The sequence below is a fragment of the Nuphar pumila genome, unplaced genomic scaffold (genome assembly GCF_984573655.1).
Source record: "Nuphar pumila unplaced genomic scaffold, dmNupPumi1.hap1.1 HAP1_SCAFFOLD_279, whole genome shotgun sequence".
NCBI lineage: Eukaryota > Viridiplantae > Streptophyta > Magnoliopsida > Nymphaeales > Nymphaeaceae > Nuphar > Nuphar pumila.
In genome coordinates this window covers 21,091-36,017 of record NW_028323256.1, presented here as the reverse complement: position 1 = coordinate 36,017, position 14,927 = coordinate 21,091, and the positions used below count along the sequence as shown (strand labels likewise).

Here is a 14,927-nt window from a genome sequence, read left to right as displayed (position 1 = left end):
GATGTATTAGCTATATAAAGCAGTGATAGCGGTCGGATCTCCCAAATCGATGTATTTGGGATAGGTGTGTTACAACCTTAGTTCGCCTATCTGATACAACTCAGATAACCTTGTTTAGGAGCCTGTGCACGAGTAGGGCGGGGATCCTAGCGAGGTACTTGCGCCATCGTTAGATCGACGTTACCTCGCCTCTGATACGAGACCTAGTTTCTAGGCTTTCTGGTTCAACCATGATTATAGCGCCTTCCTTCGTGAAGGTATTGTTGGATCTCTTACGAGGGATCCATGTTCCTCCTCTTGTAGTTGTACCTTTAGTTACGTACGATATGTTTGGACTACGAAGAGCAAGACGAAAGGTCTATAGTAACCTCTAAGTGTGTATTGACACCTTAAGCTAAATCCTGTTATGTTGATTTCGCCTAATAGGCAAATTGCTTGCGATTGTCTAAAGGACCCAAGCACGATCAGTTGGAACTTGAATGAGTTCACTGTGGGCTTCTGTAAAGCAGAAGTGTTGGGATTTTCTGCGAGAGATCCATACCCCTCTCATTGTGGTTGTACTTTTGAACATGTACGTTGCGTACTACGATGAGTAGGATGAGAGGTCTATGTCTGCCTCGAACATGCAATGACATGTGTTTGAGATCACAAGAGTGATGTTTCTGCCCTCACTATGGATTGACCCCTTTCATCGTGATTATACATTTAAATAGGTACGATGCGTACTGCGGTGAGTAGGATGAGAAGTGTGTGATTGCCTCGAACGTGCAATGGCGCGTATAACTCACCTAAATAATAATCATTCGCCTTCACAGGCAAGATGCTCGATTAGGTTGAAAGACCAGAGCATGCAGAATGGGACGGCGGTTAAGAAACCCTCCGTCGTGCTCATTCGGGACGGTTCATTAAGAGAGAGGATGAATGGTACAAAACTTCGATGGACAGTCATTAATGACAATCTCGGGCAAAGATCCGACCTTCCCTAGTCATCGGAGGTTAGGGGAAATCCTTCGGGCCACTTCTGCAGAAGTACAGATGCGCATCCATTGGGCCTTTATTTGCCTTTGGGGATTTACTCTCTTGGTCACAGACCGTCCCCTTAGGAGCGGACTCAGTCAGTCATTTGGGGTATAATAAAATACATAGCATAATGGACCCCCGAATTGATCTCGGTTGTTTCTACGTTTTGCCTTGTGCGTACCCACAACGACCTGCTCAATAATGAGACAAGATATAACTTATACACATGATCATGAGATATGCATGTTGTGACGTGCATTGCTTGCTTGCTTGTTAGCTCGGTAGTTCGGTATGCTACTTGTTGAGCTAGGTACGCCTGTCGAGGCGTTACCCTTGTTGGTTAAACTGCTTACGCAGTTCCTTGCTTAGTAATAACTAGCTTCTCATACTAGTTGATTGCTTATCCTGTGTAGCTTATGAATTCCTTGTGATGCAATAGCTTGTGTCTTACAATTAATGTAGCTACTTGTCGATAGACTGAGCCATCCAATGGTACTTGTATGTTTTGCGAGCATCCTTATGAATGCTCGTCTTATTCAATTGCTTTGCTTGACTGGTGGATAGAGTTAGTTACTCTTCACCTATTATATAGGTGGGATTGCTATAGTTGTTTGTTTAGCACTCTGATCCTTCATGCTCTTGTGTGTAGCTCTTTTACTAGAGCTTTGCTTACTCTACAACATATTTGGTTAGATCTGCTAGTCTTGCTTGTTCCTGCTTGAGCTAGCATTTATCTTACTTATTGCAGTTTTTGTTCTTTCTTGTCCTTTGCACTCCTACTAGTCTGTTGTGAGACTGACCCATTTCATGGGCAGGTGCTGGACAGGTTGAGACAGCTTGCGATGACACGATGACGCGATGCATTCAAGGCAAGGCCCTTTCCTGACGTTGCGCTCCTGGGGAATACTTGTGATAGATGGGGTATGAAGTTTCTTGAAAGCATCTCTTTTGATTTAAACTCTGGATTTCTAAAACTGTATTATCAAAACATGGTTCTTCTTTTTCATTTCAATAAAATATATACTTGAACTGCAAATCGGTTTGTGAGGTGGAATCTGCTTTTGGTTGTAATGCGCCCAAGGTCTAGGGACTTGTTGTGTTGAACCTGATCTTCCGCTGAACTTCTGTTTTAAACTCTGATAAATGATTGATTTCAAAGCTTTCAACCTTTTTCATATAAGGTTTCAAGTCCACGATTTTGGGGCGTTACAATGACACTCACATTCCCATGAGTTTATGGACGGAAGCCTTCCATTTTGCTGTGTATATCATAAATCGTCTACCCATGAGATTGCTAGAGAATCAATCTCCTTATTTCGCACTTTTCAAGGTTCAGCCTGATTACAATGAATTATGAGTGTTTGGTTGCATATGTTATGTTCATATTGATAGCGTCTCAACGTGACAAGTTCCAGGACAAGGCATGCAGGTGCAAGTTTGTTGGATATGCTGATTAATACAAAGGGTATCAATGCTATGACTCCACCACTCATCGCATTAGAGTCTCACGAAATATTGTGTTTGATGAAAACACTGTTGAGAACTCGGGGAATATAGATGGACACAACAGGGATGTCGAGTGGTATCAGCCATGGCTTGCCGCTGAGTTACTTAACCAGCTGGACACAATAAGGACACATGATGTCACCTCATGCCATACACCACCCGTTGAATGGAGTGAGACCAATGTAGAGCCTCAGCCGAAAGGGCTGAGAAATATGCAGGTTTCTGTCATGCCTACTTCAGATGCCGCAAAATTCCAAGTAGTCACCGACGCCACAAGAATAGTGCTCAACACATCGATGTGCAACCCAGGAGAACGGGAAGAATCCGAAATCCTATTGAGCGATGGGTCAGTTATAACAACTTCTCTACGGATCTACAGTTATTCGTTTCACAGATTAAAAAGCAGGATGAACCCATCAGTTTCGCGCAGGCATACATGTCAACTAAGTGGGTTGAGGCTATGAATGAGAAGATGGAAGCTTTGCATGAATGTGGAACTTGGTAAATTGTTCCTAGGCCCTCAGACAAAAATGTTGTAGGTTCTAAATGGGTCTATAAGATCAAGTATAAACCTGATGGATCCATTGAACGCTACAAAGCGAGACTTGTAGCCAAAGGCTTCACTCAAGAATACAGACAAGACTATGATGAGACCTTTAGTTCTGTTATTAAAATGAGAACCATTCGATTAATTTTATCTTTGTTGGTCCAGTATGGATGGACTCTCAGTCAGCTTGATGTCAAAAATGCAATTTTGCATGGTAGTCTGAAAGAAGAAGTGTATATGGAGCAGCCCCCCGGTTATGCAGAACACAGCCCCAACACCCATGTCTGTAAATTACGAAGAGCCATCTATGGGCTAAAGGAGGCCTCCCGTTCTTGGTTTGATAGCTTCTCTGTTAAAGTTCAATGGCATGGGTTCATTCGGTCTCACCTCGATCATTCTCTATTTATTTTTCTGGATCGTCAGGTCAGTACATTACTTCTCATCTATGTGGATGATATTATCATTACTGGGAACTCTGATGAACATATAGAAGTTACAAAAGCTCTCCTAAGTCGAAAGTTTAAAATGAAAGATTTGGGGATTCTGCGTTATTTCTTAGGGGTTGAGGTAGATCGACAGGATAGTTCTCTTTCACTAACTCAACACAAATATACCCTAGATTTATTAGATAAGGCAGGCATGAAGGATTGCAAGCCCCTATCCACTCCCAGTGTGTTGAATCATAAGCTCAATGCTTAGGATGGGGAGGTATATGGAGAACCCTGACAATATCACAGCCTTGTGGGTATGCTTCAATATCTCACTTTCACAAGACCATACATTGTATATGCAGTGAATCAAGTCTCACAGTTTATGCATGATCCACACACAAAGCATATGAATGTTGTCAAGAGAATCCTTTGATATTTAAAGGGTACTCTTGGGGATGGCTTAATCTATCATCAAGCTAAGACCAAAGGGGAGCAACATCAACTAGTTGTATATGCAGATGCTGATTGGGCTGGAGATCCGGATGACAGAAGGTCAGTTTTTGGGTATTGTGTTTTTATCGATGGGAACTTAGTAGCATGGAGTAGCAAGAAGCAACATGCAGTTGCACGATCTAGTACTGAGGCAGAGTATCGATCTATGGCAGCAACCACAACAGAGGTTACCTGGCTAAGACATCTTTTGATGGAAATAGGAAAAACTATTCTACCCACTACTCTCCTATGTGATAATCAGAGTGCTATCCAGCTTACTTTCAATCCCATTCATCATAGCCGTACAAAACATATAGAGATTGATCAGCATTTTATTCGGCAAAAGGTAGAAGAAAGAGAAGTTGAACCAACCTACGTTCGAACGACGGATCAAGTAGCAGATTTGTTCACTAAAGGCCTTACCAGCATACGATTTTGGTTCTTGAAAAGCAAGTTGTCCATGGTGCACGACCATGCACAACTTGAGGGAGGGTATTGAGACTGGTTTATTCGGGTTACGGGTTTGGACCTGGACCCGGAAACATGAATCTGTGTAATACTTTGTATTTGTATTCGGGTCTGGAACATATGTAATGTTATGTAATATCCAGACCCGATCCAGTTTGTTTGTAGTACATATATATGTTGAATATAGGGTACGATCCCCAGTAAGTGGGATTGAATCTTCTATTGCAGCCGTCCCCTCCTCTCTCACCGTCTCTCCCTTCTTCTGCATCAACGATACTCCTGGAGACAAAATCTTACAGTTTTCAAAATATTAATGTTGAAGTATTTGGAGTGAATGTGCCTTACAATATTGCTAAACTGTTATTGGTTTTTCTTTGCTTACTGACTTTAAAATGGCCAAAAAAGAGACATGATTCTGTTGGAAATAGTCAATATTTTCTAGCATCCAGCTCACGTTCATGGCAGAGACATTTCTTAAATATTTCATTGCCTCCCACTGTTCAGGTACAGATTCGTCGTCTTCCCAAGCCTGTCATTGCAATGGTATGCATCTTATCAATTTTCGTTTATGCTGATTTTCTTATCTATTTATTTGCAATATTGTCTGATGAGGATGTGTTCTCTTTTGTAATTGTAGGTTGCAGGCTATGCTGTTGGAGGTGGCCATGTCTTACACATGGTTTGCGATCTAACAATTGCATCTGACAATGCGATTTTTGGCCAAACTGGACCAAAGGTATTCCCTTATGTTCTTTTATCACTTATGGTGTTGCTTAACAACTTCTAAAACAAAATGCAAAAGCCATAGGTAAAATGAAATGATAAAATAAGACAACTAAAGAAAGAAATGATTGAAGACTCCATGCTTTTGAAGCATATTTGTGTAAGTTTGAATGTGGATGTGAAAGGATCTTGTTTAAAGCCTTTGTGTGCCAAACAAACACACCGTAGACATGGAATTACTCTGTTTTTCATTCAATAGAATTAATGAAATTTATTTAAAGGAAAATAGAAACTAATGCATTGACATGGAGGCACATCATGTTAACTTGTATAGTTATTATATATTAATATGTATATACATTATGTATATATTGTTGATATGTATATACATTATGTATATATTGTTGATATATATATATATATATATATATATATCAACAATATATACATAATGTATATACATATCAACAATATATATGTTGAAAGACGCACCCAACCCTAGGTAGAGAGAGAGAGATAGAGGGAAAGATAGAAGAGAGAGAGAGTGAGAGGGAGAGACGGCTGCACAGAGAAAAACACTTCACTTAATTATTAGGGCTTCTCTCTATGTTAAATAGAGAGACGCTAAAAAGAATAATTACGTCTTAGCCCATCATGAAAACATATTTTCAAATGGCCTCTAATATAAAAAGACTTAACTTAAAACCACCTATTCTCAACAATATCAAATAAACTTAAAACTTAAAACCTCTTAATCTCAACACTCCCCTTCAAGCTGGAGCATAGATATCAATCATGCTCAGCTTGTCATAACATTTTGAGAAATTTGGTCTCGCCAGGGCTTTGGTAAAAACATCCGCTACTTGATCTTCGGAAGATACATGATCGGTGCAGATAAACCCAGCTTGAACTAGGTCACGAACATAGTGACAATCAACTTCAATATGTTTAGTCCTTTCATGAAACACTGGGTTGTTGGCAATATATGTAGCAGCCCGATTGTCACACATCATCAACATAGGCAGGGGTACTTTCTCCTGAAGCTCGGTCAAGACTGATTTTACCCAAATAATCTCAGCTGCAGTCTGGGCCATGGTTGCCAGTTGAGGAAGCGGGTGCGGGAAGCGATACGGGAAGCGGGAGCGGGAAGCGAGGCACTTTCAAAATTTTAGGAAGCGGGGAAGCGTGGGACCACTTAGGAGCGATTCGGGAAGTGTCTCGGAAGCGACCTAGGAAGCGTCTCGGAAGCGACCTAGGAAGCGTCTCGGAAGCGAGGGGGAAGCGAAAAAAATAAAAATAAAAAATAAAAAATACAAATAAATTGAAAAAAAAATAGGGGAAGCGAGGGGGAAGCGCGCTTCCCATTAAAGGGAAGCGCGTCCCCCATTAAAGGGAAACACGTCCCCCATTAAAGGGAAGCACGCTTCCCAAAAAAGGGGGACGCGCTTCCCAAAAAAGGGGGACGCTTCTCCCCACGCTTCGAAAGCGCGACGTTCCGCGCTTCCGAAGTGCGCTTTGGGGAAGCGCGCTTCCCCTTTTAGCTAGGCGCTTCCGGTAACCCTGGTCTGGGCCATTGCTCGATATTCAGATTCAGCACTCGACCTGGCTACAACGGTTTGTTTCTTACTCCTCCAGGTAACAAGATTTCCTCCCACAAACACACAAAATCCAGATGTTGACTTCCTATCTTCGACAGATCCTGCGTAATCTGCGTCAGTGTAAGCAACCACATCCAAAGATGGATTTCGTTTAAACAACAAACCTTTACCAGGAGATGACTTTAAATACCAAAGAACCATCATAGCTGCATCCCAGTGAACTTTTGTAGGTTTGTCCATGAACTGACTGATTTTACTCACGACTAATGAAATGTCAGGTCTAGTAACAGTTACATATAGCAACTTACCCACCAAGGATCTAAAACTGGCACTATCCACATAGTCAGACTTCTCATCGAACATGTGAGTTTTGGGATCCATTGGAATATTAGCTGGCTTAGCTCCCAGCATTCCAGTCTCTTTTAATAGGTCCAACACATACTTTCTTTGAGACAGCACTAAGCCCTCTCTGTTTCTTGCAACCTCGATACCCAGAAAATATCGAAGGTGACCAAGATCTTTAGTAACAAAGTGCTTCTGAAGATGATCTTTTGTTGCAGAAATATCTTGGGCACTGCTCCCTGTTAATATGATGTCATCGACATATACCACCATAACAACAATTCCTTTACTGGTTTTCGTGATAAACAAGGAATGATCTGAAGCTGACCTGACAAATCCAAAGCTCGACATTACCTCAAATAATTTGTGAAACCATGCCCGCGGACTCTGCTTCAGGCCATAAATGGCCTTCTTTAGCTTACACACCTTCTGACACTCCCCCTGAACCTCGAAGCCTGGGGGTTGTTGCATGTAGACAGTTTCATGCAAATCCCTATACAAAAAGGCATTCTTGACATCCAACTGAAATAAGGGTCATCCATGGTGCACAACAACAGAAAGAACGAGACGAATAGTGCCAAGACGAGCAACTGGGGAGAAAGTTTCTAAAAAGTCAACCCCGTATGTAAAACCCCATTTAAAAAAAAAAAAATTTTGGACCCGGGTCGGGTCCGGACCCGACCCGGGCCCCTTTTTTTATTAGGGTTTTAAAAACCCGAGTTTTCAGGCGCCGCAACCCCCCCCCCCCTCTTCTCCCCCTTCATTTTCGGGTAGATTGGGGAAACCCACCGAGGTTTTCCCTTTCATCGCACCCCCCGAGCTCTTTAAGAGCATTGCAGGAGGGCGAGGGAAGGCACGCCTCCCCTCTCGAGCTTCCTCCTCCTCGTGCCGACCTGCCGTCACTGCGCCCCGCTGCCGACGCCGGCCATCGCCTCCCAGGTACGCCACCCTCCCTCTTCTCTTCTCCTCCCTCTTCTCTTCCTCACCCCCCCTCTCTGTCACCTCGCCGGGAGGTCGGCAGGCGGCGCACGGCCCCTGCCGCCCCTTCCGCCTCTCCGGTAATCATCGGAGGGCCGACAGGTGGCCTGCAAGGCCCCTGTCGTCCCCTCTTCCCTCTTGGGGTGCGCCGGAGTGCCGGCAGGGGACCAATGGTCCCTACGACACTCCCTCACCTCTGGGGGTGATAGGGAATCCGACAGGAGGTCGGCTGCCCCTGTCACCCCCGTCCCGAACACTCTCTCTCTGGCAGGGGTTAGCCCCTGCCGCCTCACGATCTCCGGTAGGCAGGGGCAAGGCCCCTGCCGTTTTCTATTTCCCGGCGGTAGGGGCTCGCCCCTGCCACCTCTTGGCCTCTGGGAGGGCAGGGAATACCCCTGTTGCTTTTGATCCTCGACACGCAGGGGGCCGGACAACCCCCCCCTGCGGCTCCGTGATTTTGCCAGGCAGGGGTCGAGGCCCCTGCCATTTGTAGGTGCTTCTGGCAGGGGCCGAGGCCCCTGTCGTCCCTTAATTCATCAGGCAGGGGCTGGGGCCCCTGCCATTCCCCATTTTCGATAGGCAGGGGTTGGGGCCCCTGCCATTTCCCCATTCTCGTCAGGTAAGGGCCAAGGCCCTTACCATTCTTTTTGTGCCAGGCAGGGGCCAAGACCCCTGCCATTTCTTATTCACCATGCAGGGGGCCGAGGCCCTGCCACTCTGACGTTTCTGGCAGGGGCTCAGCCCCTGCCACTTAATGTTGCTGGCAGGGGCTCAGCCCCTGCCACTTTAAGGTTGCTGGCAGGGGCTCAGCCCCTGCCACTTTAATGTTGCCGGTAGGGGCTCAACCCCTGCCACTTTAATGCTGCTGGCCCCTGCCACTTGGATGCTGTTGGCAGGGGCTCAGCCCCTGCCACTTGGATGTTGCCGGCAGGGGCTCAGCCCCTGCCACTTTGTCTTTGTCGGTAGGGGCTCAGCCCCTGCCGCTTCGTTGTGTTCGGCAGGGGCTGACCCCCCCCCCCCCTGCCGCCTCGGTGTTTTTGACAGGTGGCTCAGCCCCTGTCACCCCGCGGTTGTCTGCAGGCAAGGGCTCGCCCCTTGTCATTTTTCTGATTTCGGCTGGCAGGGGCACACCCCTGCTGCCTCTCTCTTTTCCTATAGGCAGGCTTGTTTTTCTATTTTCTCCGCATAATAATTGACGTAGCACTGTTGCAGACCTCGCATCGGACCCCCGCTTTGGCTCCGCGGCCCGAGCCTCGTATCATCGACACGCATAGACGCACGCAGCTGCACGACATCCCGAGGTAGGGGAAAGTCGCACGAATAGTATGTATGAACAAAATAAAATAAGACTTCTGAGATAGAATAGTTATTTTGCATACTTGCGTATCTGAAGAAGTATTGGTTGGTCAAAGTTTTACTCTTTGTGATTCTTTTGAAATTGCATAATGTAAATTCTTTGGGTAGACTCATTCTAGAAAGAATCAAGTAGTTTAATTGGCATGCCTGTTTACGTGTAGGATTACTTAACTCATAATTGTCTATTCTGCATGCTTATTCCTTTGAAACTGCATACTTAAGGTAGACTTTGTGAATAGACTCAAAACCACTGCAATTGCTATTGTAATCGAACCTTAAGGCAGGTACAGTATGAATTTTATGTAAGATCATGGAGTGTATTGAAGTGTGAAATCTACACTTTATTGATTTTGATGTGATAATATCGGCCTCCAGAGGCCAATTGCTCAGAAAAGCAAAACATGTCATGTAGGAACCAAAGGAATCATAAAACATTATCGTAGTTGTACCTCTAGGAAGGTACGATCGTACTTTTGGACAAGTACGTCTCATGTGGGTTACGATGGTGGGATGATGAGGTTGTAGCAACCTCGATGAGTGCAATTAGCACAATGCTGAGATCACATATGTAACGCCCCGAAAATTTAAACCCAGATTTTTTGAAGGAATTTTTTTTTTAAGCGGAAACAACCAATATATTCCAGGGTTAGGTATTTCAGAATGATACAGGAAGGTAAAAGCAAACCACACCATTTATTTTTATTTCAATAATATTAGAATCCAACATCAGAGTTTCAAACTAAAATTTCCAATTAGAAAGAAAGTAGGATCGCCAGGGAACAAATAAATCAGTCTTGGTCAGCGCCTTATCCCGCATCGCTCATAGAACTACTCTGTGCCTGAAAATAATAGAAATTATAGGAATTAGACTACCACGTCTAAGTAGGAAAACTGTAATTATTATTGCAAGTAGATCATGTGTCAAGTGTGATGTGGGTGTCGTGTTTGAATTTCAGTCTAAACATATACACATAAGGAATTCGATGCAATAGCAATAATAGACATATATCTGAATAAAAAAGTAGATTATGTAACAGTTATACTTAAGCACAAAAAGCATTCTATACAACTACAACAATTAAGCAAGGTATTAAGCAATTAAAGCAGAACTTACACTAACATGAATAACATCCATAATATGAATTCAATTAACTAATATATACACAGTTTAGGATGTCGTTTCATCATAAGCACCGAATATAAAGCATGATGAAAGAGTAAGCAATTGTCTCTTTAATGACTCCAACACAGTGATACCTAACTGTTCTAGTTAATGTTTATCTTTTCTTATCCCGCGGGTACACACGGGCCAAGGCAACCATCACAGAAGAGAACGTTCGGGGGGTATATTATTCAAGGTTGTTTTATTAACCCGAACATTCTAACTGTGACTGAAATCCCAAGGGAGCGGCCAGTGACCGAGAGAAACTCCCAAAGGCCAAAACCAAAACAGAATGCATCCCTAACTTCTGCAGAAGAACATGAAACTACCGCCTAGGACACAATTGGTAGTCCGGGTCCCCCGACTCTGAGGACTGGGACCAACGAGTCGCTTTACGCTCGAAACCAAACACATGTCCCCAGAGTTTTGTACCACTTACCCTCTCCAAGGTAAGCCCGAATCTGAATGGGTTAATCTTTTCATTTAGTTAATTTCCCGAAGTATGGGGCATTTCCCCAACTTCTTTCTACTATCATAGTAGTAGGATTCTCAACCTTAGTCATTCTACCCAGGTGTATAGAACAGTCTCAGTCATTTGTCATTTTAATTGCATAACCCACACACAGTGCTCCGGTGCCTTTAAACCAGTCAAGCACACAAGTTATTATTTAATTTCCTTACCAATATACTTGAACCAGACCACACACCTTCATTAGGTACTTAACCCGTATCGGGTAGTCCAATCTGTCTTGCCCATTAGGCAAGGCACATGTCTAAAGATTGCAGCGTACACCAAGTTATGTGTTGAATCAACATCTAATATGTAACAGCTTCTATGTATGCTCAGCATAATTTATTATCATGTAGGGTCTCACTATGAAAATTTCCAACAAACCTGGTAACTACCAGTATCTTCAATAGTTAACATGAGTTATCATAAGCATGCCATATCTCCCAACATAATACATAGACAAAAATAGGCTAACAAGAATTTACCTAGACAAGTTAGAGTTATCATAAGCATGCTATATTTTACAGGATGAAACCATTAGCATCAGTCAACATAAATTATGTTATGTTTAACATAGGTTTACATAATAATTTAATCAACATAGGCTGATTATAAACTATGCTAAGTTCAACATAACTTTACAGAATAAAGTAATCAACCTCAGACAATCATAAACTATGATGGTTCAACATAGCTTTACAGACTAAACCATCAACATTGAGCAATAACCAGAATATCAAGTGGGTGATCAGAATTAATCATGGAAAACTTATAATCACAAAGCAACAGCTGTACCAATCGGCCAGCATAAACATGCTATATTTTACAGGATGAAACCATTAGCATCAGTCAACATCTATGTCACATGGGTGCGGGTGCGGGTGCGGGTGCGGGTGCGGGGATTCGGCACTTCCAAAAAACCCGGGTGCGGGGGTGCGGCAGGGGCAAAAATGTAATATATATATATATATATATATATATATATTTATATAAAAAAGGGGGTCAGTCTGTCAGCTGACAGCTGCTGTCAGCAGCAGCAGCTGACAGACAACTGCTCTGTCAGTATTACTTTTTTTTTAAAAAATCTCGCAGCCCATTTGGGCAATTTTTTTTAAAAAAAAAAAAAATCCAAAACAAGAATGGACTTAAATGATCCTGGGTGCTGTCAACGCACCCAGGATAGGGTTGACCGCACCCGGTGCCGCACCCGCACACGCACCCGCGTCGAGTCGCGTCGACGCGGGTGCGGCATCCTGCTAGCCGAATCCCTGTGACATAGGTCAACATAAATTATGTTATGTTTAACATAGGTTTACATAATAATTTAATCAACATATGCTGATTATAAACTATGCTAAGTTCAGTAATCAACCTCAGACAATCATAAACTATGATGGTTCAACATAGCTTTACAGACTAAACCATCAACATTGAGCAATAACCAGAATATCAAGTGGGTGGTCAGAATTAACATGGACAACTTATAATCACAAAGCAACAGTTGTACCAATCGGCCAGCATAAATCAACACAAGCATGATATGTGTTTCAGAATAAGAAAAATATGATCTGTTAAACAAGATTTTCATAAGCCTAACTTGTATTACAACATTACTTAAAAAAATCAGCCTGCATCATCACAAGCCTGGAAGAAACCCCTCCAAATTTGGGTTTATCCACTGCTACTTCTAAAGTCATCTCTTTACGAAACTGTGAAACACGGACAATCCCCTCTTTATTTTTATCTATTTTATTATTTTTTTGTTTTTCATAATAATCTGAAACCCCCCACACACATGCTCGATCCCTAAATCAGAAATCCGAAACCCCCAAATTAAAAATTTGGGGTTTTCGGTTTGGGGTGACAGACAACCCCAACATTTGAGATTTTCCCTCCCCTTGCAAGTCGACCCATTTGGGTTTTGGACAACCCACACCCCACCCAATCCATGATCGACCTGAAGAAAAATTAGAGAAACCCTACCATTTTCCGGTGAAGTTGTTGCGGCAGCTACGAGAGGAGGTCGGTTGCGTCTCCTGACACGGCTTCAAACAGCAGGCCCGAGCTCGGGGGAGGGGAATCCGAGGGTTAGAGAGAGAAGAGAGTGAGAGAGAGAGAATGGGATGGCGAGAGAGAGAGAAAAGAGAATGGGATTGAGAGAGAGAGGTTCGGGGTCCCCTTTTTGTAGGAGGGTGGCCACCCGAAAAGGAAGGAGCTCCTCCTCTCGGCGGCTGCGGTGTGCTCCCCCACCTCCCATCTCCTTATGTGTTAGGGTTCGGCTGAACCCTAACACCCGATATCTCAGGGGAGAGGGTTTCCCCTCTCAATTTTTTTTTATCGGGCAACCCATATCGGGTTGCCCCCTTTTTAACCCCTCTTTTTATTTAACAGGGTGTGGGTCGGGTCCGGGTCCGTACCACGACCTGCGATGCCGGATCCGATTGCGGTTTGGATCCGGGTCGCGTGGATAGCAGTGGATCCAGGAGTTGGATCCACTTGGGTCCAACAGTGGTTTTAAAAAAAAAATTTATTATTACTTATTTATTTATATAGTATTACTAAAATACTCAAATATGCACATTTTTCTTTTGGATCCAATAACGGATCCTAGGCCCAAATCCACATAATTCTTAAGTTTTAGTATAAAATTTGTGGTTGTTACAACATAAATGGTGACCATTCGCCTTCACAGGCAAGATGCTCGAGTGGGTCTAATGGACCAGAGCATGTAGGATGGGGCGGCGGTTAATAAACCCCCGTCGTACCTATCCGATCTTTACGGTTCATCAAGGGAGAGGATGGATGGTACAAAGACTCCGATAGACAGGTTGTTAACAACCACCCCACGGGCAAAAGACTCGGTTTTCCCAGTCATCGGAGTTAGGGGAATTGGGATTACCATAAATTATCCTAGGTGGTAACTCCCAGGCACTTCTGCAGAAGTTGGATGCATCCATGGGCCACGAACACCTTTGGGGATTTACTCTCTTGGTCACTGACCGTCCCCTTGGGAGCGGACTCAGTCAGCCATCCGGGTTAATGAAATCACCTGACATAATAAACCCCCGGATCGGTCTCGGTTGTTTCTACGTTTCGCGTCTGTGCGTACCCACAGGCCAGTTAATATCAGAACTTAAAGAATATATTCATGAATAGTTGTAGATGACTGAGACTTACACTGCTTCAACTAACAACTCTTTGCACTTATTACATTTATTAGAATAGACTACAATTGCTTTAATTGCTTAAATATCATAACTGCTTATCTCATGAATGTCCTATTTTATTTTCATTCTACTAATCTGTTCGTGCACCTACTAGTTTGTTATGAAACTGACCCATTTCATGGGCAGGTGAGCAGTAGGACTTCACTGGCGGCCGATGGCGTGGTGCAACATGGATCAAGATTCATTTTCTTTCTGCTAGCGGCTTGGCTCTGGGTCTTTTTGGAGTTTTCTTAGATTTATTGAACTTTGGAATAAAATGCTCATTTTGTAATAAATTGCAAATTTTTAATCTATTGCCTTATTACTTAAATTCTTTTAAGTTGTTGTACATGTGGATGATTGTTTTTCAGCTAACGTACCCAGGATTGTTGACTTGTGTTCCTTTCTAAATGTCTTCCGCTGTCGTTTTTAAATATTAAAACTTTAAATCTTTGAAAGGTTTTTCGATAAGGTTTTCGAAATCACAAGTCGAAATTTTGGGGCGTTACACCGTAAGTCTGAGTGTAGCCTTTTGTAACCAACCGGGCTTTGTACCGTTCAATCGACCCATCCGAGTTATATTTAAT

At 43.3% G+C, this 14,927-nt stretch overlaps 1 protein-coding gene across 1 annotated transcript in view; it reads left to right on the top strand.

Annotated features, from left to right (window-relative positions):
* LOC149810584 (1,4-dihydroxy-2-naphthoyl-CoA synthase, peroxisomal-like) overlaps nt 1–14,595 on the top strand; it is a 32,389-nt gene extending 17,794 nt beyond the window's left edge. The window contains exons 6-8 of the mRNA XM_089994184.1: nt 4,969–5,007; nt 5,102–5,200; nt 14,488–14,595. Coding sequence (XP_089850310.1) covers nt 4,969–5,007; nt 5,102–5,200; nt 14,488–14,595 — 246 coding nt within the window. The remainder of the gene's footprint in view (nt 1–4,968; nt 5,008–5,101; nt 5,201–14,487) is intronic.
* The last annotated feature ends 332 nt before the right edge of the window (nt 14,596–14,927 follow it).